The sequence below is a fragment of the Phyllobates terribilis genome, unplaced genomic scaffold (genome assembly GCF_046119375.1).
Source record: "Phyllobates terribilis strain yellow unplaced genomic scaffold, ASM4611937v1 Scaffold_17__1_contigs__length_24005725, whole genome shotgun sequence".
Lineage (NCBI taxonomy): Eukaryota > Metazoa > Chordata > Amphibia > Anura > Dendrobatidae > Phyllobates > Phyllobates terribilis.
This window is the reverse complement of record NW_027362777.1, coordinates 20,897,756-20,921,382: the sequence shown is the minus strand read 5'-3', so window position 1 is coordinate 20,921,382 and position 23,627 is coordinate 20,897,756. Positions and strand designations below refer to the sequence as shown.

At 48.9% G+C, this 23,627-nt stretch overlaps 3 protein-coding genes across 2 annotated transcripts in view; 2 read left to right on the top strand and 1 right to left on the bottom strand.

Annotated features, from left to right (window-relative positions):
• Positions 1-23,627, top strand: part of LOC141176136 (uncharacterized) — a 534,162-nt gene that overhangs the window by 313,849 nt on the left and 196,686 nt on the right. The gene's annotated exons all lie outside the window — the stretch shown is intronic.
• The window catches only part of LOC141176132 (uncharacterized), a 725,229-nt gene that overhangs the window by 609,679 nt on the left and 91,923 nt on the right, over positions 1-23,627 (bottom strand).
• Positions 4,592-11,300, top strand: LOC141176141 (uncharacterized). The gene is made up of 8 exons (XM_073660139.1): positions 4,592-4,658; positions 5,275-5,420; positions 5,699-5,848; positions 5,978-6,157; positions 6,241-6,364; positions 6,448-6,545; positions 6,744-6,834; positions 8,683-11,300. The coding sequence occupies exons 3-8, from the start codon at positions 5,771-5,773 to the stop codon at positions 9,528-9,530; spliced, it is 1,419 nt and encodes a 472-aa protein (XP_073516240.1). The 5' UTR covers positions 4,592-4,658; positions 5,275-5,420; positions 5,699-5,770; the 3' UTR covers positions 9,531-11,300.

Sequence of the window (23,627 nt, the reverse complement as noted above, 5' to 3'; positions counted from 1 at the left end):
GCAATGGACCAGGCAACTGTTAGGTGGATTCACAACTGGCTTAGTGATCGGACTCAAAGGGTGGTTGTAAATGGCTTCACATCCAGCTGGATGAATGTCTCAAGTGGGGTACCACAGGGCTCCGTCCTGGGACCTGTATTGTTCAACATCTTTATCAATGATTTAGATGAAGAAATTGAGGGTAAACTGATTAAATTTTCTGATGACACAAAGCTAGGAGGGATAGCTAATACTAGAGAAGAGAGAGAGAGGATTCAAAAAGACCTAAATAAACTGGAGCAGTGGGCAGCAACCAACAGAATGGTTTTTAACAGGGAAAAATGCAAAGTACTACATCTGGGCAATAAAAATGAAAAAAGCATATACAGAATGGGAGGAATAGAGCTAAGCAACAGTACATGTGAAAAAGACTTAGGTATACTAATAGATCATAGACTGAACATGAGTGAACAGTGTGATGCAGCAGCAAAAAAGGCAAATACAATTCTGGGATGTATTAACAGAAGCATACAGTCTAGATCACGTGAAGTCATTATCGCACTTTACTCCTCTTTGGTCAGACCTCATCTGGAATACTGTGTCCAGTTTTGGGCACCACATTTTAAAAAAGACATAGACAAATTGGAGCAAGTTCAGAGAAGAGCGACCAGAATGGTGACCGGTCTGCAAACCATGTCCTATGAAGGAGGGTTGCAGGATTTGGGAATGTTTAGCTTGCAAAAAAGAAGACTGAGAGGAGACTTAATAGCTGTCTACAAATATGTCAAGGGCTGTCACATTGTAGAAGGATCATCTTTATTCTCATTTGCACAAGGAAAGACTAGAAGCAATGGGATGAAACTAAATGGGAGGAGACACAGATTAGATATTAGAAAAAACTTTTTGACAGTTAGGGTGATTAATGAGTGGAACAGGCTGCCACGAGAGGTGGTGAGTTCCCCTTCAATGGACGTCTTCAAACAGAGGCTGGACAGACATCTGTCTGAGATGATTTAGTGAATCCTGCTTTGAGCAGGGGGTTGGACCAGATGACCCAGGAGGTCCCTTCCAACTCTACCATTCTATGATTCTATGAATCCTGTTCAGTTGCCTTCTGTCAGATACAGATAATTCACTACAAAGTATTAAACATGAAAATTTTATTTACAGTAAAGTTAATTTGTCCAATTACTTTTGAGTCCCTGAAATGAGGAGGCTTTGTAGAAAAATAGTTGCAATTCCTAAACGTTTTACAGGATATTTTTGTTCAACCCCTTTAATTATTATTATTATTATTATTATTATTATTATTAAACCTCAAAGTCTCCACTTCAATTACATCTCAGTTTTTTTATTTTAAATCCAAATTAGTGACCTGCAGAGCTGAAATCACAAAGATTCAGTTACTGTCCAAATATTTCTGAACCTAACCATATTCATAAATTTACACTATATGAACAAATATTGCATCTCCTGCTCCCAAAAAAACCCTAAAATATTCTCCTGCCCCTTTTCCTAACTCCCAATCCCAAAACAGACAAGGACATTCGGAGTTGCCAATCCTCCCTCTTTTGTAGACTTCTGGAGATAAAGCTTCTTCAGCCTCGGCTCTTTACTTCTCCTACAAACAAAATGGTGGGAAAACAAAACACTTACTATAATCAGTTACTTATTAGTTGTTTTTTTTAAGGGAAATTACAATAAAATGTCCCCAATCCCTTTTCCCTTCTCCGAATCCATAATGCTGGGGTAAGATTATCTCTACAGAGACCCCTGTACAGGAATATTAGGGCTCCAGAGACATCACATCTATTATAAAGAGAATCGCGCTATCTCCATAGCTCTGTACACAAGGACATAGAGATCAGACAAGGTCCTCATATTCAGGCAGCTTCTATTTTACTCCAACCCTCTTTATAAGAACAAGATCAGAGTCTCATTATACCGAGCAGAGAAGCTCCAGGGACAAAGACCCCGTCTGCTCCTAACACGCTGGGGGCCGGAGTATCCAGCCACGGGGCCCGGATTCTCTCATTTGTGGCCCCAGCGTTTCTTGTAGAATAAATCCCTTTCTCATCCAGTCCTGTAGTAATGAGTTTGTTATCAGGTTTTGTAGGAGGGTTCGTCTGACTCCATCTTATGTTATCAATATCTGTGCGAGAAACAAGAGACGTCCGAGCGCAGTTTTACCGAGTGTCCAGGGTCAGTTCTTCTACAGTCTGATAAAGAGCCGCGGTGTCTCCGACCGAACCTGTGTACACCTCGTACACACACGGCTCCGCTCCATACACCTCGTACACACGCGGCTCTGCTCCGTACACCTCGTACACACGCGGCTCTGCTCCGTACACCTCGTACACACGCGGCTCCGCTCCATACACCTCGTACACACGCGGCTCCGCTCCGTACACCTCGTACACACACGGCTCTGCTCCGTACACCTCGTACACACACGGCTCCGCTCCATACACGACGTACACACACGGCTAATCTCCGTACACACACGGCTCCGCTCCGTACACATCATACACACACAGCTCCGCTCCATAGGCCTCGTACACGCGCGGCTCCGCTCCGTACGCCTCGTACACGCGCGGCTCCGCTCCGTACGCTTTGTACACGCGCGGCTCTGCTCCGTACGCCTCGTACACACACGGCTCTGCTCCGTACGCCTCGTACACACGCGGCTCCGCTCCGTACACCTCATACACACGCGGCTCCGCTCCGTACACCTCATACACACGCGGCTCCGCTCCGTACACCTCGTACACAAACGGCTCTGCTCCGTACACCTCGTACACACACGGTTCCGCTCCATACACGACGTACACACACGGCTAATCTCCGTACACATCATACACACACAGCTCCGCTCCATAGACCTCGTACACACGCGGCTCTGCTCCGTACGCCTCGTACACGCGCGGCTCCGCTCCATACACGACGTACACACACGGCTAATCTCCGTACACACACGGCTCCGCTCCGTACACATCATACACACACGGCTCCGCTCCATAGACCTCGTACACACGCGGCTCCGCTCCGTACGCCTCGTACACGCGCGGCTCCGCTCCGTACGCCTCGTACACGCGCGGCTCCGCTCCGTACGCCTCGTACACGCGCGGCTCCGCTCCGTACGCTTGGTACACGCGCGGCTCCGCTCCGTACGCCTCGTACACACGCGGCTCCGCTCCGTACGCCTCGTACACGCGCGGCTCCGCTCCGTACGCCTCGTACACGCGCGGCTCCGCTCCGTACGCCTCGTACACGCGCGGCTCCGCTCCGTACGCCTCGTACACGCGCGGCTCCGCTCCGTACGCCTCGTACACGCGGCTCCGCTCCGTACGCCTCGTACACGCGCGGCTCCGCTCCGTACGCCTCGTACACGCGCGGCTCCGCTCTGTACGCCTCGTACACGCGCGGCTCCGCTCCGTACGCCTCGTACACGCGCGGCTCCGCTCCGTACGCCTCGTACACGCGCGGCTCCGCTCCGTACGCCTCGTACACGCGCGGCTCCGCTCCGTACGCCTCGTACACGCGCGGCTCCGCTCCGTACGCCTCGTACACGCGCGGCTCCGCTCCGTACGCCTCGTTCACGCGCGGCTCCGCTCCGTACGCCTCGTTCACGCGCGGCTCCGCTCCGTACGCCTCGTACACGCGCGGCTCCGCTCCGTACGCCTCGTACACGCGCGGCTTCGCTCCGTACGCCTCGTACACGCGCGGCTCCGCTCCGTACGCCTCGTACACGCGCGGCTCCGCTCCGTACGCCTCGTACACGCGCGGCTCCGCTCCGTACGCCTCGTACACGCGCGGCTCCGCTCCGTACGCCTGGTACACGCGCGGCTCCGCTCCGTACGCCTCGTACACGCGCGGCTCCGCTCCGTACGCCTCGTACACGCGCGGCTCCGCTCCGTACGCCTCGTACACGCGCGGCTCCGCTCCGTACGCCTCGTACACGCGCGGCTCCGCTCCATACGCCTCGTACATGCGGCTCCGCTCCGTACGCCTCGTACACGCGCGGCTCCGCTCCGTACGCCTCGTACACGCGCGGCTCCGCTCCGTACGCCTCGTACACGCGCGGCTCCGCTCCGTACGCCTCGTACACGCGCGGCTCCGCTCCGTACGCCTCGTACACGGGCGGCTCCGCTCCGTACGCCTCGTACACGCGCGGCTCCGCTCCGTACGCCTCGTACACGCGCGGCTCCGCTCCGTACACCTCGTACACACGCGGCTCCGCTCCGTACACGTCGTACACACGCGGCTCCGCTCCGTACACCTCGTACACACGCGGCTCCGCTCCGTACACCTCGTACACACGCGGCTCCGCTCCGTACACCTCGTACACACACGGCTTCGCTCCGTGCACCTCGCACACACGCGGCTCCGCTCCGTACACCTCGTACACACACGGCTCTGCTCCGTACACCTCGTACACACACGGCTCTGCTCCGTACACCTCGTACACGCGCGGCTCTGCTATATCCACACTGTAAACCCCTCCTGACCCCACACATAAACTTCAGCTCATCCAGCACCATGACAACCAGCACAGCAGAGTCCTGCATCCACTGAGGCCCCTGATCATGTGACCCCTGACTCCTCCCCTCCTGTGACCTCATCACAGCTCCTGTGCGCACAGAACAGCCATATATGTGGTGGCGGCTCTGCAGGTGGAGGTATGTGGAGACCCCCATTACTGGGCGCAGGGGGCATTAACCCCTTCAGCACGGGGACTCTTTTGGGGTCTCTGTGTGGTGTGAACAGTGAGGTAACAGCTGTGGACAGAATGCGGCTTAGCTGGTTCCCGTCCACATTAGATCCATTCAGACGACTGCAGGATGAAGGACAGAAGCCCAGAGAAGTCCTCACACAACGCCATTATTCATCTCCTAGTTCCATCCAACACAATAATTGCTGCTGTTACGCAGCCAATAAACATGCGGGATTGCGCGCCATACACAGTAATGCGGTAGCCATGTTGGATACTGGCATTACTGTGATTGGCCAGTCGTATTGGGTCTTACAGCAGTGTTCCCCAACTCCAGTCCTCAAGGCCCACCAACAGGTCATGTTTTCAGGATTTCACAGGTGGTAATTACATCACCTGAGCAATACTAAGGAAATCCTGAAAACATGACCTGTTGGTGGGCCTTGAGGACTGGAGTTGGGGAACACTTTCTTATAGAACCTCTTCTAACACCGACCATCGTACATCAGAACTTTTATCTCCGAGAAATGTCTGGCCATTGTGGTCTCCCCAAACTTCTGCTCTTCTTCATTCTTTTCTTGCAGGGGCCGCAGTGGATTTCATCCTAGATTCATAGAGCCGGATAGAGGACGATGTTCCTTCAGTCTGATTGTAATTGATCGTGATGTTTGTCCAGCGTCCACTTTACCACAAGAGCACTTTAACGAGTAAATCACCAGAACTGTAGCAGGTAAAAAAAACACCGATATCCACAGGTGTCCCCTCTAATTGGTGGGAAAACTATCACCTTTAATAATCCTCCAACAGTTCTGCCATGACAAACACAGAAAAGTGCATGAAGGAGATGTCATAGTCAGCAATTCAACTTGTGTTCCATTTATACAAGACTAGAGAATACAACATCTACACCTTCTATCTCCTAATATGTTTTCCCTCATTGTCTTCAGTAATTGTATTATTACACTGGATTTTTATGATGTTACATCGGCTCATTTTCTTCTCATTCAGGTCTCTACAATATCAGATCCTCTCAGTGAAGATCTTCTATATAAGAGAATTTTTCTGAATCACCCATCAAGAATGGATATGGACAGAGACAAGATGGCGGAGAGGATATTACACCTCACCCTAGAGATCCTCTTCCGGGTTACTGGAGAGGTGAGAGATTCTGATGACGTCACATTACATCATTATTATCTATGGGAATAACAGATGGACAGAACTGGAGAGGTGAGGACTCTGGAAATGTCTGGAGTGAGATTTATTAATGTGTCTCTCCATAACCAGGATTACACAGTAGTGAAGAAGACCTCTAGTGAGCGCCGTCAGGACCCTGTGTCTGAGGGATGGGGAAGACCCCTGAGCCCAATCACAGGACCTCCACCTCACCCCCTGATACATGAGGACATCAATGACCAGAAGATCCTAGAACTCACCTACAAGATGATTGAGCTGCTGACTGGAGAGGTGACACTGCTGGGAATGCTGGGACATTACACAGTAACGCTATGGAGGGATCAGGGGGATAACAGTATCATTGTATGTGTCAGGTTCCTATAAGGTGTCAGGATGTCGCCGTCTATTTCTCCATGGAGGAGTGGGAGTATTTAGAAGGACACAAAGATTTGTACAGGGACATCATGATGGCGGTTCCCCAGCCACTCACATCACCAGGTAATAGACAGGACTAAATACACACGACCTATAATTATCTGTATGTAAAGAATAAATTCAGTCCCTGTATGTGTTTCCTCCAGATCTATCCGGTAAGAGGACAACACCAGAAAGATGTCCCCGTCCTCTTCTTCCACAGGACTGGAAACAAGAAGATCCCAATGTTCCTCCGGATCATCAGGTAGATGGAGAGAAGGTGTCATGAGATCTCCCCTATGATGTGTAGACGGCTGTGATGGTCTTGTGTTCAGTCTTGTTTTATCCACCAGTATTATGTGTTTTATACTTGTTTAATGAGAACGGTGGAGATGACAGGATTAGAGCTGATCATAGATGGGACTTCTCCATCTGTCTGTGAGTTTTACAATATTTGTTTCAGGGTGAAGATCTGACCCATATTAATACTACAGAGACATATGTGAGGGATGATGAGCGGTGTAAAGAGGAGATTCCTACATATGACTACCCAGGTGAGTAGTAACCACTAAATGCTGAGAAGTCACAGATTCTTCTCAGTCACCGGCTGTGGATGCTTTATTGGTCGTGTAGTCCGGCTATATCACAATCGTGTGATCACCATTTTGCCTCCAGACCACAACATTCTCCTCCATCCAAAACTGTTCAAATAACTTTGGGCATTGAAAGACCTTTTCTGTAGAACTTACAACCTGGAGGATCCACCTCCCCCCGGGATTAGAAGATGCTGACCGTTACCTGCCCAGGTTTGTGAACTATAAAGCCAAATGACAACATACGTATAATGTGCTGACAAGTTAAAAAATCACTTGAAGAAAAACATTATGATGGGTCTGTAAGAGAAAGTGGAGAGTAATGATGCTGTTGGCTTCCTAGAATCCTGATATCTTCTAGGATGAATCCACCTTCTCTCCCTTCTGTGCTGCTGAATGTGCTCATATGGTCCCTACAAGACCAGGTCCAGTCTTTATGACCAAACTTAACTTTTATGATTTGTTATTGTCTATAGTAACAGTTTTTGACTACAGTATTTTGTGCCCAAAATACTCTGATTTAGCCCCTTCCTGCAGCCAGTTTTGTGTTCCTATCTGGGCCCATTTTTCGAATCTGACGTGTGTCACTTTATGTGGTGATAACTTTGGAATTCTTCACAAAGGATAATAGGAAACAAATGGACCTTACAAATTATTTTCCATCTTCTTTTGAATCCGACAATCCCCTATATACGGTTGTACACTACTGTCTGGGAACATGGCAGGTTAAGAAGGGAAGGAGTGACATTTAGCTATATGAATGCAGATCTTGCTGGAATAGTTTGCAGACACATTGTATTGGGGGCACTGTTCATGGTCACCTGGCAGCTCAAAAGATGGCCCCACAAACAGGCTTGGTGCTATCTACTCCATTTTCTTAGTATTATCTTACGCCCTATTCTTAGTGGCTGGATAGAGCCTGCGTCGCCCAGAGCTTCTGGTTCTGACTTCTCCACCATTACCAGCGACGCCTGCAGAATGAATAAGGCGTCTGGTGACAGAAGCAGACTTCACGGGAGCAGATCCCAGAGGAGATGGGACACCCCATTTGCAGAATCCCTAATATGACAAAATGGCAGAAAACCAGAGCAGTAGAAATCCCCATAAAGTGACTCCATTTTTTAAACTATAACCCTCAATGAATTAATCTATAGGAGTAGTGACTATTTTGACTCCACAGGCGCTTTCCGGAAATTAGCATGCAGTGGATGTTGGAGAATGAATCTTGTACATTTGCCATTTTATTACCAAACACATAGTGCCCAGATCGTGTTCCAGGAAACACACACCGTAAATTAAGTGGGTTCTTCTCACTATAGTAATGCCAAATACATGGATCCTAAATGTGGTTTGGGTACACTGCAAGGCTTAGAAGCGAGGGGGAGATTTGACTTTGGTAGAGCGGATATTGCTGGATTGGTTTATGGAAGCCATGTTGCTTTTCAAGAGCCTTTGAGACACTATTAATGTGGAAACCTGTTTTTCCACCGACAGATGAATGACTTGAGTGGGGACTTGTTTTTTATGAGATGAGTAGAAGTTTTTATTGGTATTATTTTAGCTTACATAATATTGGTGGCTTTTTATTCCATATTTTGGAGGCAGAATGAACAAATAGTTGAACACTACACTTTACTGGTTCATTATATGAGGTTTTCTATTAAACTGTGATCTGTCAGTGTCTTAGTGAATAATTCCATATTTTTGCATAACTTGCCGTTTTTACGGACAGTTTAAGTAGAAATGTCATAATATATAAAATTCAACGATATTTTATTCTAAAATAATAATTGGTTTTATCCTTGGCAGATAACTGCACCAGGAGATCAGAGGGACAGCCGACATCTTCAATTTTTAAATCAGATGATCTTAAGATCCCACAATATACAATTGAAGTGAATGCCATTACTCCAGATATACCATCATCCCTTCACAGCAAAGATCTGTCATCTGATCCTTTGAAACAGGTCCTGTCTTCTGATTCATTACCGACTACTAAGGAAAATCAAAGTCACAAAATAAGCATTAAAAAACGAACTGATGATAAAGCAAATAAGTCATTTTCAAGTTCAGAATATGGAAATAGTTTTCCCTTCGAAAAGTCCTTTCTTAAACTTGAACAATTCCACACAGCAGAGAATAGATTTTTTTGTTCCAAGTGTGAGAAATGTTATAACCAGAAATCAGATCTTGTAAGACACCAGAAAACTCACACAGGGGAGAAGCCATTTTCATGTTCAGAATGTGGGAAATGTTTTAACCATAAATCGAGTCTTAATTGCCATCAGAGAACCCACACAGGGGAGAAGCCTTTTTCATGTTCAGAATGTGGGAAATGGTTTAACCAAAAATCAAATCTTAATTGTCACCAGAGAACCCACACAGGGGAGAAACCTTTTTCATGTTCAGAATGTGGAAAATGTTTTAACCATAAATCAAATTTTGTTAAACACCAGAGAATTCACACAGGGGAGAAGCCTTTTTCATGTTCAGAATGTGGGAAATGTTTTAGCAATAACTCAGATGTTGTTAAACACCAGAGAATTCACACAGGGGAGAAGCCTTTTTCATGTTCCCAATGTGGGAAATGGTTTACACGTAAATCAACTCTTAATAAACATCGGAGAAGTCACACAGGGGAGAAGGCTTTTTCATGATCAGAATGTTGGATATGTTTTAATATAAAAATGTAAAAAAAACTTTTTAAAGGGGTTGCCCACTACTAGGACAATCTCTTGTTATTCCTCATATTTGACCTCGTTAACATAAAAACACTCATACTCACCTTCCTTGCCAGCTCCGTTGCGGCGGTGTCGGTATTCGTGTTTCCGGGGTTCGTAAGGTTGTTACATCACACGAGCCCTGCGCCCAATCAGCGCCAGCTTCACTGTCCCCACCTTGGACGTATTGATCATCAACAGGAAGCCAGGGTTTGACTTCTCTCCGATTCCCTCTTAATGTTCGATTTGTCTGAAGTTAGGGACAGTGATATCATCTTTTACTTTTTAAAAATTACAAAAAGTAAAATAGGCCCATGCAAAAGTTTGGGCACTGTGCATGGTTACTACCTAGTAGCCAGCCAAGAGTCTTTCAATTCTTGTTTGAGGGATTTTCATCCATTTTTCCTTGGCAAATTCTTCCAGTTCTGTGAGATTCCTGGGTCGTCTTGCATGCACTGCGATTGTGAGGTCTAGCCACATATGTTCAATGGTGTTCATATCAGGGCAATTGTGAAACCTTTATCTTGCGCCTTTTGAGGGGTAGTCTATTGTGGATTTTGAGTTCTATTTTAACCTCATCGTTCCACAGGACTTGTTTCCAAAATGCATCAGGCTTGTTTTATATGTTCTTTTGCATACTTCTGATGCTGAATTTTATGGTGAGGATGCAGGACAGGTTTTCTTCTGATGAATCTTCCAAGAAGGTGATATTTGTGCATGCGTCTCTGAACAGTAGAACAATGAACCACAACTCCTGAGCCTGCTAAATCTTTAGGAAGGTCTTTTGCAGTCAATTAGGGGTTCTGATTTGCCTCTCTAGCAATACTACTAGTAGTTCTTACTGTAATGTTGCTTGGTCTTCCAGACTTTATCTTGACCTCCACTGTTCCTGTTAACTGTCATTTCTTAACTGAGGAAAGGGCAGCTTGAAAACACTATGCTATCTTCTTAAAGCCTCCTGCTTTGTGCGCCTCCACCATTTTCATTTTTGGTGTACTAGGCAGGTGCTTAGAAGTACCCATGGCTGCTGTTTTTTAGCACAAGGTTAGAAAAGGCTGGGTTTTTATAATGCTGCGAAATTTGCTTCTCCTGGCCTTTCCTAATGACGATAGTGAACAAGCTATAACCCTGACAGTCTAATTAAGGTCTGAAACCTTGGTCAAAGTTATCTGAGTGCACAAATTTTCAAGGGTGCCCAAACTTTTGCATCAACCCATTTTCATTTTTGTAATTGTTAAATTGAAAAAAATGACTATATTCAGTATATATATATATTCTTGCCTAAAACACAAAGGAAATGTGTCATCTTTAACTTTAGCCCTTTAAGAGATTAGAGTAAGTCATTTTGACCAGGGGTGCACAAACTTTTGCATGCCACTGTATAGAAATCTTTATATGGTAGATTATATTTAATTGTACATGAAGAGAAGGAGGTTGATTCCTCCTTTCTATACAAATCTCCAATTGATGTAATACCCAAAAGTTACCAATTTTTAAGTTCAAGATCTGGATTGCATTGCTCTAAAGTTTCTATAGGCGCTTTTATAGAGCGCAGTTAGCATAGAACTTATTTTGTTAGTCAGTACACCCCATACCTCTAATGCTGCAACTACCGTCGGTGGTGAAACACGTGTCGGGTCCCTTGGTAAGTGACCTGATCATACTCATGTGAAGATAACTTTGTGCATGGTAAAAAGAAAAGAGATGCGCTGCAAACCACTCAAAATACCAAAAGAGTGATTCCTGCCTGTCGTAGAGAAAATGGTAGTCCAAATGAAGATATACGCATGCAGCTTCCAGGGGTCCTTTGAAGAAGTCACAACTGCAACTATAGGTGATGGACAAGTACCGAGTCTGTAGGACAAGCCGTGAGTGTTGCAGAAAATGGGTTCAAACGGCGTATTAACACCGGAGATAGAGGGCTGCAAAGACTCTCAGAGACTCGGGCTTTCAGGTACATGCAGCCGTTGCACTAGGTGGATACAGGGATGAAGATCATGGGTGAAATCCCTGACGAAGGAGGCTGTGACATCGGAAACGCGTCGGATAAGCGCTGGACTGTTTTTCCCTCAGTGGAATCCCCCAGCTGTTGTGACGCCACTCAGATACCAAGCGCTCACATCCTTGATTATCAGTGGTCCTGCAGGTGTGACCGGCCGGCACACTGATCAGGCTGTCTGCAGTCCTTCTCCCCCATGATCTTCATCCCTGTATCCACCTAGTGCAATGGCTGCATGTACCTGAAAGCCCGAGTCTCTGAGAGTCTCTGCAGCCCTCTATCTCTTAATACGCCGTTTGAAGCCATTTTCTGCAGCACTCACGGCTTGTTCTACAGACTCCGGCACTTGTCCATCACCTCTAGTTGCAGTTGTGACTTCTTCACAGGACCCCTGGAAGCTGCACGCGTATATCTTCATTTGGACTACCATTTTCTCTATGACGGGTAGGAATCACTCTCTTGGTATTTTATGAGTGGTTTACAGCGCATCTCTTTTCTTTTTATCATTATTATTTGCACCAGGGCATACGGTGCTTTGAGATTGCGGCTCGTTGCCTATCTGATCGTACTATAGCGGCAGCGATACTGCAGTTTTTTACCTTTTACTGTTTGTGCATGCTATATGAAATCCCTTATATCACTTAAAGGGGTTTTCCCACGAACAAAAGTTCATTTTAAAAATTGTCTGTGTCTGACCGTGTACGGAGCATACCACAACTCCTGGGCGGGGGAGGAAGGAAAAGACAATACAGACATTACAGCAGGGGATCGCAGAGGATTCATTTTGTGAGGTAAAATATTGTTTAAAAACAGGCAGTGAAATGTTTTACCTCACACAATGAATCCTCTGCGATCCCCTGCTGTAATGTCTGTATTGTATTTTCCTTCCTCCCCCGCCCAGGAGATGTGGTATGCTCCGTTCACGGTCAGACAATTTTTAAAATGAACTTTTGTTTGTGGGAAAACCCCTTTAAGACATCGTTAATCACTATGGACCACTAATTGGTTTGCTCTGCCTAAATACGTTTTTATCTTTTACTACTGAAGAAAAGTTATTTTTGAGCATTAATAGACTTGCACATTGACCTGTACGTTATGGTTACCTACACTTGTTGGCTCCATGCACACTTGTACTTATATTTACTTTGGCTCGCTCACCCACCCATTATTGCTTTTTGATGTTTGTCCCTTTCTGTGCCTGGATTTCTTTGAATTGTGTTGTATTATGATTTTCTTTCAACTTTATCTAATAAAATCCATGTTCTTATTACAGACATTGTTGCACCTTTGTTCCTGGCACATTCCCTTTTTTTGGGGGGTTATATGCTTGCTTTGTGCCTATGGGAACCTCTAACTCAATTATTATATTCGGGTTAGATGAGACCTATCTGATTTATTCTATTCAATGGTATCACCATCATAGGAATGTGGATGTCACTGAAATTGGGGAAGGAGATGGCTGCACCAAGCCTTACAATTCATGGGTGCCATAGCGGCTGCGTGGGTTGCGGCTATGGGTGATATCACCCAGCCTATTCAACTATCATGTGGTAAATATCTCATAGGTCCTGGGCTCATTAGTATCTGCACCAAGAATGGGGCTAATTGATTATCTGTGGGTGGATGGTACCATATTGTGTGTAGGGGAAAGTACTGTAGGAACATTAGAAAATGGGGGGATGGCAGTACTCTGGGAACATCATAACGTGTATGAGGGGAATGCCATTTCTGTGGGAACATTATCCTGTGTGTGGGGGGGTGACGGTACTGTGAAAACATTAAACTGTATCTGGGGAGATGGCAGTATTGTAGGAACACTATACTTTGTGTGGGGGAATGACAATACTGTGGGAACATAATGTATGTGGGGAAATGGCAGTCCTGTGGAAACATTTTAATGTGCATTGGGGGATAGCGGTATTGTGGAAGCATTATACTGTGTGTGGGGGGATGGTAGTGACTCGCCCCCTGGGCCATGGGGCACTCGGATCCGGGCAGTAGGGGAACGATGGGAGTAGTAGTGGCAACCCGGTTCCGTGGCTCAGGGTGGTCAGGCCAGTGGTAGTCCGTTATGTGCTATTGATTATGTCCGACTACGCCACCCGTGGATTGCGGTTATTAGGAACCGCCGCTGCATGCAGACCGCTGGGGCTGATGAGGTGTGCAGCTAGGGTAGTGTGACTCCCCACGGGAAGAGTGCAGCCCCAGGGCAGTATAATAGATGGTGGGAGTGATGGTTGTGAGAGTCCCAGTGCTGATAGTGCTGGAGGAGCAAGGAGCACACAGACAACAGGTTGCAGTCCAGGGTCTTTACTAGAACAGGTAAATTGACCCACAAACACTCCCAGCTAGGAGGGGACCTGGATGTCTGAGAACAACGGGGAAATTGGCCCTGGTCAGGGTGAGGGTGTAGGCCTACCGTGCTTTCTGTGCTCCTTCTGGCTATCTCCTCGTTATAGGGTAACAGCCCACGTTTCCGAGCTTTCCGTGTATTCTCGCCTGTATGGCCTGCGACGTGGGTTCCTTTCTGCTCCCAGCCTTGTACGGTTTTGCTGGTCCCTTCTGTTGTGGCAGGGCCTCCAGGCTTCTTAGGCCAAGGAATATGCAGTCCCTTGCGGACTGGTTCTCTGCTGGGGGATGTAGAATCCTCCCAGCCTCAGACACCGAAGTCTGGTAAAGTAAGTCTTTTATCTGCCAAGACAGGCTCTCTTCGCCTCTTGTCTCTGGCTTGTGGCTCTCCTCCTGCCACACTTCCTATTAGGTGCAGTGCAACTGTCTGTCCCTGCTCTGCTCTGGGACAAGTCTCAATGCTGAGACAGGCCATCAAGTTCTCCCTAACCCTGCCCTCAGTACCAGCTTTTATAGGGGCAGCCAGCTCCCCCTACTGGCCTGAGACAGGAGGCATTGCATGCTAATGTTCCCCTGACTAGAGAACCTCCCCCTTGCTCTCAGACACAGCTTTAATTACACTTGTGGCATCCAGGTCAGGGTGACACATTCCCCCCTAGTGAAATTTAGTACTCCGGGACTAAACAGTAAACAAAGATAATATACATAACAATAAAACATTAATAGACAGACGACGCACAAATTGAGTTCTTAAGGTCACAGTGTGGTCTGTGACCGGGTGTCCATATCACCAGAACAACGGGAGCCTTAACCAGGTGGGGGCCTGTCCTACCCCAAGTCCTTCACAGTCTTAGTTCATTCCTGGGTTAGGCTCAGAATGCAGTCCACACAAGGTCCCGGTTATAAAAAGTCCATAACCTTTGAGTCCTTACGGTAGCTGCAAGAAACTGAAACACACTGTTAATAAACATGCAGGTAACTTGGCAAACATTTCAACATTTGGCAACAGGGTTATTTACAATTTTAGTACACTCTATATTCTCCAGCGAGCGGGTATCTGTCCCTTTGTGCTCCTGGTTGACCTACGTAGCCCACTGTCTGGTGGTGGACCAACTTGGCTTTCCCCACTAGCGTTAGGGGTACAGCTACCAGCTGGGTGTACAGGTAGGGCAGGCAGCTGTCTGCGGGTCCTTTGGCTTACCGCAGGCATGGCAGGCTCACTGTCAGCAGAGGGTTGACTCTCCTGGGCTGCTGGTACAGGCTCTTCTGCCTCTGGAACCGCTTGCTCCTCTTCACCTTCCGGCTCTGGTGTTGGTTGTTGCTGTGCCGGTTGCAGGAAATGCAGGACAGGTACCACTATGGCATCATTTAAGCGAGTCCAGGACTGAGGGAACTCTCCGAGAACGGTGCTGATCATTTCTTCCTTGTCCTCTGCGGGTTCAAGGTCACTCTGATCCTCTTCTGCACTACGGAGTTGCTCGGGGCATCTTTTGAGGTGGTCTCTTGAGACGACACTAGTGGTTTCTCCTCCGTCCTTGGTGATTACGCACACCTTTGGGTTGTCGTGATCAGACTGCAGTACGGTGTAGGGTTCCCTTTCCCATTGGTCGTCCAACTTATGTAGCCTTCTTTTTCGCTTTAGGACTTGCTCACCAGGTTCTAGGGGACCAGCAGGGGCGTGTTGATTGAAGAGTCTTTCTTGCTTCTCTCTCACCTGGGCCAGGCTCTTCTCCACACTCTCCTGTACCTTCTTGTACTGCAGTTGCCTTTCCGTATCCCAGTCCGCATCCGGGGAGGTGTCCTCAGGTATTAGGACTCCCATCTCCAGGTCTACGGGCAGCTTACCTGGTCTAGCTCGCATCAGGTAAGCCGGGGTGCAGTTTGTAGCGTTCACCGGGATGTTGTTGTACATGTCTACCAGGTCCGGCAATTTTTCTGGCCACAGGCTGCGTTCCTCCAGGGGCAACGTCTTCAGGAGATCAATGACTATATTGTTCATCTTCTCACACATCCCGTTGGTTTGGGGGTGGTAAGGCGTTGTCCGTATTTTCTTACAGCCATAGAGGTTGCAGAACTCCTGGAAGATTTCAGCCTCGAACGCTGGACCCTGGTCTGTCAGGACCTGTTCCGGATACCCGTGTGGACGGCAGAAATATTGCTGGAAGGCTCTGGCCGCTGTTTGGGCTGTCAAGTCCTTTACCGGGACCACCACTAGAAAACGGGAATAGTGCTCCACGATTGTCAGGGCATAGATGTATCCTGACCGGCTGGGAGCCAATTTGACGTGGTCCAGAGCTACCAGCTCAAGAGGCTGCGTGGTGACGATGGGCCTCAAGGGTGTCTTCTGGCTGGTACGGTCCTTCCTCCTTAGGTGACAAGGGCCACAGTCTCTGCACCATTTTTCCACAGCTCCTCTCATGCCGACCCAAAAGAACCTTCCTCTTAGTAGGAACTCCAGTTTCTTCCAACCGAAGTGTCCCGCTCTGTCATGGTAAGCTCCCAGGACCATAGCTGCATCTCGCCTTGGGACCACGACTTGCCAGGTCAGCTCGTGCGTCCGGTGGTTAACAATCCTTCTGCACAACTTGCCTTCGTAGAGGAACAGCTTGCTCTTCTCCTTCCATAGCTGCTTGGCTTCCTCTGGGGCATCTGGATCTAGGCGGGCGTCTTCCCGGGTCAGCAGATCTTTCACCAGGCGGACTGCAGGGTCACTATCTTGGGTCTCGGCCCAGCTGTGGTGAGGTAGGGGATTCATCATCACAGTTGTTAGATCCTCCTCCTTCACGCGGTGAGAGTGTTGAGCGGCTCCATACCGGTGAAACGCGGGGAGTTCTACCTCCTCCAGCTCTTCTGGGTCTTCGTCACCTTCAGGTAAGTGAGGCATCCTTGATAGGGCGTCCGCGTTGGCGTTGGTTTTGCCTGCCCGGTACTTGATCACGAAGTCATAGTTGGAGAGACGGGCCATCCACCGCTGTTCCAGGGCACCCAGTCTTGCATTGTCCAGGTGTGTCAACGGGTTGTTGTCCGTGTACACGGTGAACTTTGCGGAGGCCAGGTAATGCTTGAAGCGTTCCGTCACGGCCCACACCACCGCCAAGAATTCTAGCTTGAAGGAGCTGTAATTCTCCGGGTTCCTCTCGGTGGGCCTCAGCTTCCGGCTGGCGTATGCGATCACCCGTTCTCTGCCCTGTTGGTTTTGGGACAGTACGGCTCCCAGTCCCACATTACTGGCGTCTGTGTGGAGAATAAAAGGCTGGCCATAATCAGGGTAGGCCAGGATCTCATCCCCCGTGAGGGCCATCTTTAGCTGGCGGAAGGACTCCTCTTCCGGTTTATCCCACTTGAAGGGCGGCTTTTGGCTCCTGGACTTAGACTGTCCGATCAGGAGGTCCTGCATAGGAGCTGCCATCTTGGTGAACCCGGGGATGAATCTTCGGTAGTAGCCTACCAACCCGAGAAACTGTCTCACCTCTTTGATGTTCGAGGGGCTTGGCCAGCTCTTGATTGCCGTGACCTTGTCAGGGTCGGGGGCTACTCCTTCCGCGCTTACCACGTGCCCTAGGTACTGGACCTTTGGTTTCAGCAGGTGACACTTCGATGGTTTCACCTTCAGGCCATAGCCTGCCAGGGCTTCGAACACCTCAGCCAGGTGGTTGAGATGATCCTCGTAGGTCTTCGAATAGACGATCACGTCGTACAGGTAAAGGAGGACCGTCTCGAAGTTTCTGTGCCCTAGACAGCATTCCATCAGCAGCTGGAAGGTCCCTGGTGCGTTGCAGAGCCCGAAAGGCATACAGTTGAACTCACTCAGTCCCATCGGGGTGGTGAAGGCGGTCTTCTCCTTGTCAGCCTCTGCCACAGGAACCTGCCAGTACCCGCTAGTAAGGTCCAAAGTAGAAAAGAAGTTAGCTGATTTTAGTGCGGCTAAAGACTCTTCTATTCTAGGCAGCGGATATGCGTCTTTGTGGGTGATACGGTTGATTTGTCTATAGTCCACGCACATTCTCATGGTGCCGTCTTTCTTTTTCACCAGAACCAAGGGGGCTGCCCAGGGGCTACAGCTATCTCTAATAACCCCAGCTTCTTTCATCTCCCTTAGCATGCCCTTGGCGTTCTGATAATGTGCAGGGGGTACAGGTCGGTGTCTTTCTTTTATCGGTGGGTGGCTCCCTGTGGGGATGTGGTGTTCTATCCCTTTTACTCTGCCGAAGTCTAGCGGGTGCTTACTAAAGACTCTCTCGTACTCCTGTACCACCCGGTAGACTCCTTGTTTTTGGTGCAGGGGAGTGGAGTCAGCACCCACATGGAGTTTCTGGCACCAGTCCTCCTTTTGTTTCTGGGAGCCATTACCCTCCGCCTGAGGAGATGGAGGCAAGGGTTCCACGGCCCTGATAGCTTTGTGTTCGACAACAGTTTGGCGAGTGTAGCGTACCTGGGTAAGTGTACTTCCCTCTCCCCAATGTTGAGGATGCGGACGGGCACCCTCCCATGACGGACATCAACCACCCCCCGGGCTGTCAAAATGGTGGGCCTGCTGTCTGAGTACACAGGTTCTACCATGGCTTGGTAGTCTCTACCTCTCAACCCGATTGCAGTCCGACACCAGATCATCATTTCACTTTTAGGAGGCATGGAAATGGGGAATGGATCACTGAGTCTTATGCTACCGATCTCACCACCAGACAGTTCTACCTGCTGCCGTCTCATCAGGGCTTTTATCTCCTTGTTGAGGACTCTCTGTTTTAGGGTGACTTTCACGACGGTCAGTGTCCACAATAATCACTCCCTGTGCCGGTAGTTCAACTTTACCAATTTTAATGGTCATCTCCTTGAACCCCATCTGCGGCACGGGTAAGCCATTACTGGCGATGATGCTCAAGTTACTGTCTGGGTACCGTGTGATATCAGCATCAGTCCAATACTGCTTAAAAAGTACATAAGGGATTGTGGTTACTTGCGACCCAGTATCCAGCAAGGTGCTCATGGGGATACCGTCCAGCACCACGGGTAAAACCGGGCGCCCCCCAACGTACTTATCACGCCAATTATAAGGGCCTGGTGATCTTATGCGTGGGGGTCGGCCCTCTGCCCCAGGTTGGACCCGTTTAAATTACAGTACCTGGAAATGTGTCCGGGCTGGTTGCAACGACGGCAAATGGGCCGTCCATCCTCTGCGTAGTGGTCTGTGGGCCTCCCTCGGAACGACGGGATCCTCCTCTGTCGACGCCACGGGACATCCTCCGGACTTGAAGCCAGCTCGATGGGTCTTGACGGGTCCACTTACAACGCCTGGACGGTCCTGGTCAACGCCGCGACGCTCCTGGTCAGCTCCTGGACTTGGTGGTGCAGGCCTTTCAACGGGGCTTGGTTCAGGGCCTGTGCATCAGCCTCCACGGAGTCCATAGAGGAGGGCGCCGCCTCCTGGTGGTAGGTGATAGCAGGGCGCCGGGGGTTTATAGCACCACTGGTTGCGGATTCACGGAGCACCCTTATGGCCCTGTCCTTAAATTGGGCAAAGGTCAGGTCGGGATTCTGAAAGAACATGAGGCACAGTTGGGCCCTGTGGGCGCTAGACAGCAGACCCTCTATGAATTGTTCTGTTAGCAGCTTATCGGTTTCCTGCACACTGCCAGGGTCAGTTTGTTGAATAGCCCTCAAGGCTTCCTGCAGATTTAGGGCATAGTCTCTGATGCTGTCCTGTGCCCGCTGCTTACATCCATAGAACCTCATTTTAATTTCAGCGGAGGTACGTGTGTCAAAGGTACCCCGCAGCCGGGCCAGAATACCCTTCACAGTCCTTTTCTCCTCAGTGGGCCATGATTTTACCTCCCGCTGGGCTGCGCCAGTTAACTGCCCTGTTAATATGCTGACCTTCTGTTCCTCTGTCAGGGGATAAACGTGGAACAAACTGTATAGCCTTTCCTTGAAGTCAGTTAGGGCATGGGGCTCCCCTAAGTATTTGGGCAGCCAGGCCGCTCCAGGGATGTAGGGCAGGGAAAAGGGCATCACCGCTGCTGCAGCTGCGTTGGTGGTAGTGGGCGCCTCTGTGTCCGACATCTTCCTCCCCCCTAGTTAAGCGTGGCCTACCTTCCGACGATCCTCTTCTGTAGGCCGCGGCTCCGCTGCTGCTGCTATGGACGAGGACCTGGCGTCGCGTCCTGATGACGTCAGCGTCGCTCTCTCTCCCTTCCAGGACCTTGCGCAGCGTCGGTGCGTGGGGCGGAGCTTCGGATCTTGCGCGGTTTTGACGTCCACGCCCCTCTTCTTCCCGCGCGGCGTCCTGAAGATGGCGTCCGATGGCGGGAAACAGCTGCGGATGGCGGGAAGACGGCAGAAGACGGCGGGAAACGGTCCAAGATGGCGTCTGATGGCGGGAACTCCTCCGGATGGCGGGAAACGACTCCGGACGGCGGGAAACTTCGCCACAGGTAAGTTACAAAAGTCTTTTTCAGGCACGCAGTACCCGGTGGTTGCGGGCACGAAATCCTGCCGACTACGCCAAAGCTGACTCGCCCCCTGGGCCGTGGGGCACTCGGATCCGGGCAGTAGGGGAACGATGGGAGTAGTAGTGGCAACCCGGTTCCGTGGCTCAGGGTGGTCAGGCCAGTGGTAGTCCGTTATGTGCTATTGATTATGTCCGACTACGCCACCCGTGGATTGCGGTTATTAGGAACCGCCGCTGCATGCAGACCGCTGGGGCTGATGAGGTGTGCAGCTAGGGTAGTGTGACTCCCCACGGGAAGAGTGCGGCCCCAGGGCAGTATAATGGATGGTGGGAGAGATGGTAGTGAGAGTCCCAGTGCTGATAGTGCTGGAGGAGCAAGGAGCACACTGACAACAGGTTGCAGTCCAGGGTCTTTACTAGAACAGGTAAATTGACCCACAAACATTCCCAGCTAGGAGGGGACCTGGATGTCTGAGAACAATGGGGAAATTGGCCCTGGTCAGGGTGAGGGTGTAGGCCTACCGTGCTTTCTGTGCTCCTTCTGGCTATCTCCTCGTTATAGGGTAACAGCCCACGTTTCCGAGCTTTCCGTGTATTCTCGCCTGTATGGCCTGCGACGTGGGTTCCTTTCTGCTCCCAGCCTTGTACGGTTTTGCTGGTCCCTTCTGTTGTGGCAGGGCCTCCAGGCTTCTTAGGCCAAGGAATATGCAGTCCCTTGCGGACTGGTTCTCTGCTGGGGGATGTAGAATCCTCCCAGCCTCAGACACCGAAGTCTGGTAAAGTAAGTCTTTTATCTGCCAAGACAGGCTCTCTTCGCCTCTTGTCTCTGGCTTGTGGCTCTCCTCCTGCCACACTTCCTTTTAGGTGCAGTGCAACTGTCTGTCCCTGCTCTGCTCTGGGACAAGTCTCAATGCTGAGACAGGCCATCAAGTTCTCCCTAACCCTGCCCTCAGTACCAGCTTTTATAGGGGCAGCCAGCTCCCCCTACTGGCCTGAGACAGGAGGCATTGCATGCTAATGTTCCCCTGACTAGAGAACCTCCCCCTTGCTCTCAGACACAGCTTTAATTACACTTGTGGCATCCAGGTCAGGGTGACACAGTAGTATTATGAGAAGATTATACTGTGTGGGGGGATGGCGGTACTGTGGGAACATTATACTGTGTGGTGGGATGGCGGTACTGTGGGAACATTATACAAGGTGGGGGGATGACGATATTGTAGGAACATTACACTGTGTGGGGGCATCATACATCCTGCATAAGGGGAATAATGGGGCATTACACTGTGTGGGGGCATCATACATCCTAGATAAGGGGCATAATGGGGGCATTATACTGTGTGGGGGCATCATACATACTGCATAAGGGGCATAATGGGGGCATTACACTGTGTGGGGGCCAAGAAAGGGGCCCTGTACTATGAGAACAATACGTTTCCTCCCTTCCTGTCTCCATAGTTGGGTCATATGTATCTATTACAGGAAACAGAACAAAACGTTATGATTCTTATAAGGGGCAACACAAGACCCCAAAAGAGTCTCAGTGCTGAAGGGGTTAATGCCCCCTGCGCCCAGTAATGGGGAATCTCCACATACCTCCACCTGCAGAGCCGCCACCACATATAGTACAGACCAAAAGTTTGGACACACCTTCTCATTTAAAGATTTTTCTGTATTTTCATGACTATGAAAATTGTACATTTACACTGAAGGCATCAAAACTATGAATTAACACATGTGGAATTATATACTTAACAAAAAAGTGTGAAACAACTGAAAATATGTCTTATATTCTAGGTTCTTCAAAGTAGCCACCTTTTGCTTTGATGACTGCTTTGCACACTCTTTGCATTCTCTTGATGAGCTTCAAGAGGTAGTCACCGGAAATGGTCTTCCAACAATCTTGAAGGAGTTCCCAGAGATGCTTAGCACTTGTTGGTCCTTTTGCCTTCACTCTGCGGTCCAGCTCACCCCAAACCATTTCGATTGGGTTCAGGTCTGGTGACTGTGGAGGCCAGGTCATCTGGCGTAGCACCCCATCACTCTCCTTCTTGGTCAAATAGCCCTTACACAGCCTGGAGGTGTGTTTGGGTTCATTGTCCTGTTGAAAAAGAAATGATGGTCCAACTAAACGCAAACCGGATGGAATAGCATACCGCTGCAAGATGCTGTGGTCGCCATGCTGGTTCAGTATGCCTTCAATTTTGAATAAATCCCCAACAGTGTCACCAGCAAACCACCCCCACACCATCACACCTCCTCCTCCATGCTTCATGGTGGGAACCATGCATGTAGAGTCCATCCGTTCACCTTTTCTGCGTTGCACAAAGACACGGTGGTTGGAACCTAAGATCTCAAATTTGGACTCATCAGAACAAAGCACAGATTTCCACTGGTCTAATGTCCATTCCTTGTGTTCTTTAGCCCAAACAAGTCTCTTCTGCTTGTTGCCTGTCTTTAGCAGTGGTTTTCTAGCAGCTATTTTACCATGAAGGCCTGCTGCACAAAGTCTCCTCTTAACAGTTGTTGTAGAGATGTGTCTGCTGATAGAACTCTGTGTGGCATTGACCTGGTCTCTAATCTGAGCTGCTGTTAACCTGCGACTTCTGAGGCTGGTGAATCGGATAAACTTATCCTCTGAAGCAGAGGTGACTCTTGGTCTTCCTTTCCTGGGGCGGTCCTCATGTGAGCCAGTTTCTTTGTAGCACTTGATGGTTTTTGCAACTGCACTTGGGGACACTTTCAAAGTTTTCCCAATTTTTTGCACTGACTGACCTTCATTTCTTAAAGTAATGATGACCACTCGTTTTTCTTTACTTAGCTGCTTTTTTCTTGCCATAATACAAATTCTAACAGTCTATTCAGTAGGACTATCAGCTGTGTATCCACCAGACTTCTGCACAACACAACTGATGGTCCCAACCCCATTTATAAGGCAAGAAATCCCACTTATTAAACCTGACAGGGCACACCTGTGAAGTGAAAACCATTTCCGGTGACTACCTCTTGAAGCTCATCAAGAGAATGCCAAGAGTGTGCAAAGCAGTCATCAAAGCAAAAGGTGGCTACTTTGAAGAACCTAGAATATAAGACATATTTTCAGTTGTTTCACACTTTTTTGTTAAGTATATAATTCCACATGTGTTAATTCATAGTTTTGATGCCTTCAGTGTGAATGTACAATTTTCATAGTCATGAAAATACAGAAAAATCTTTAAATGAGAAGGTGTGTCCAAACTTT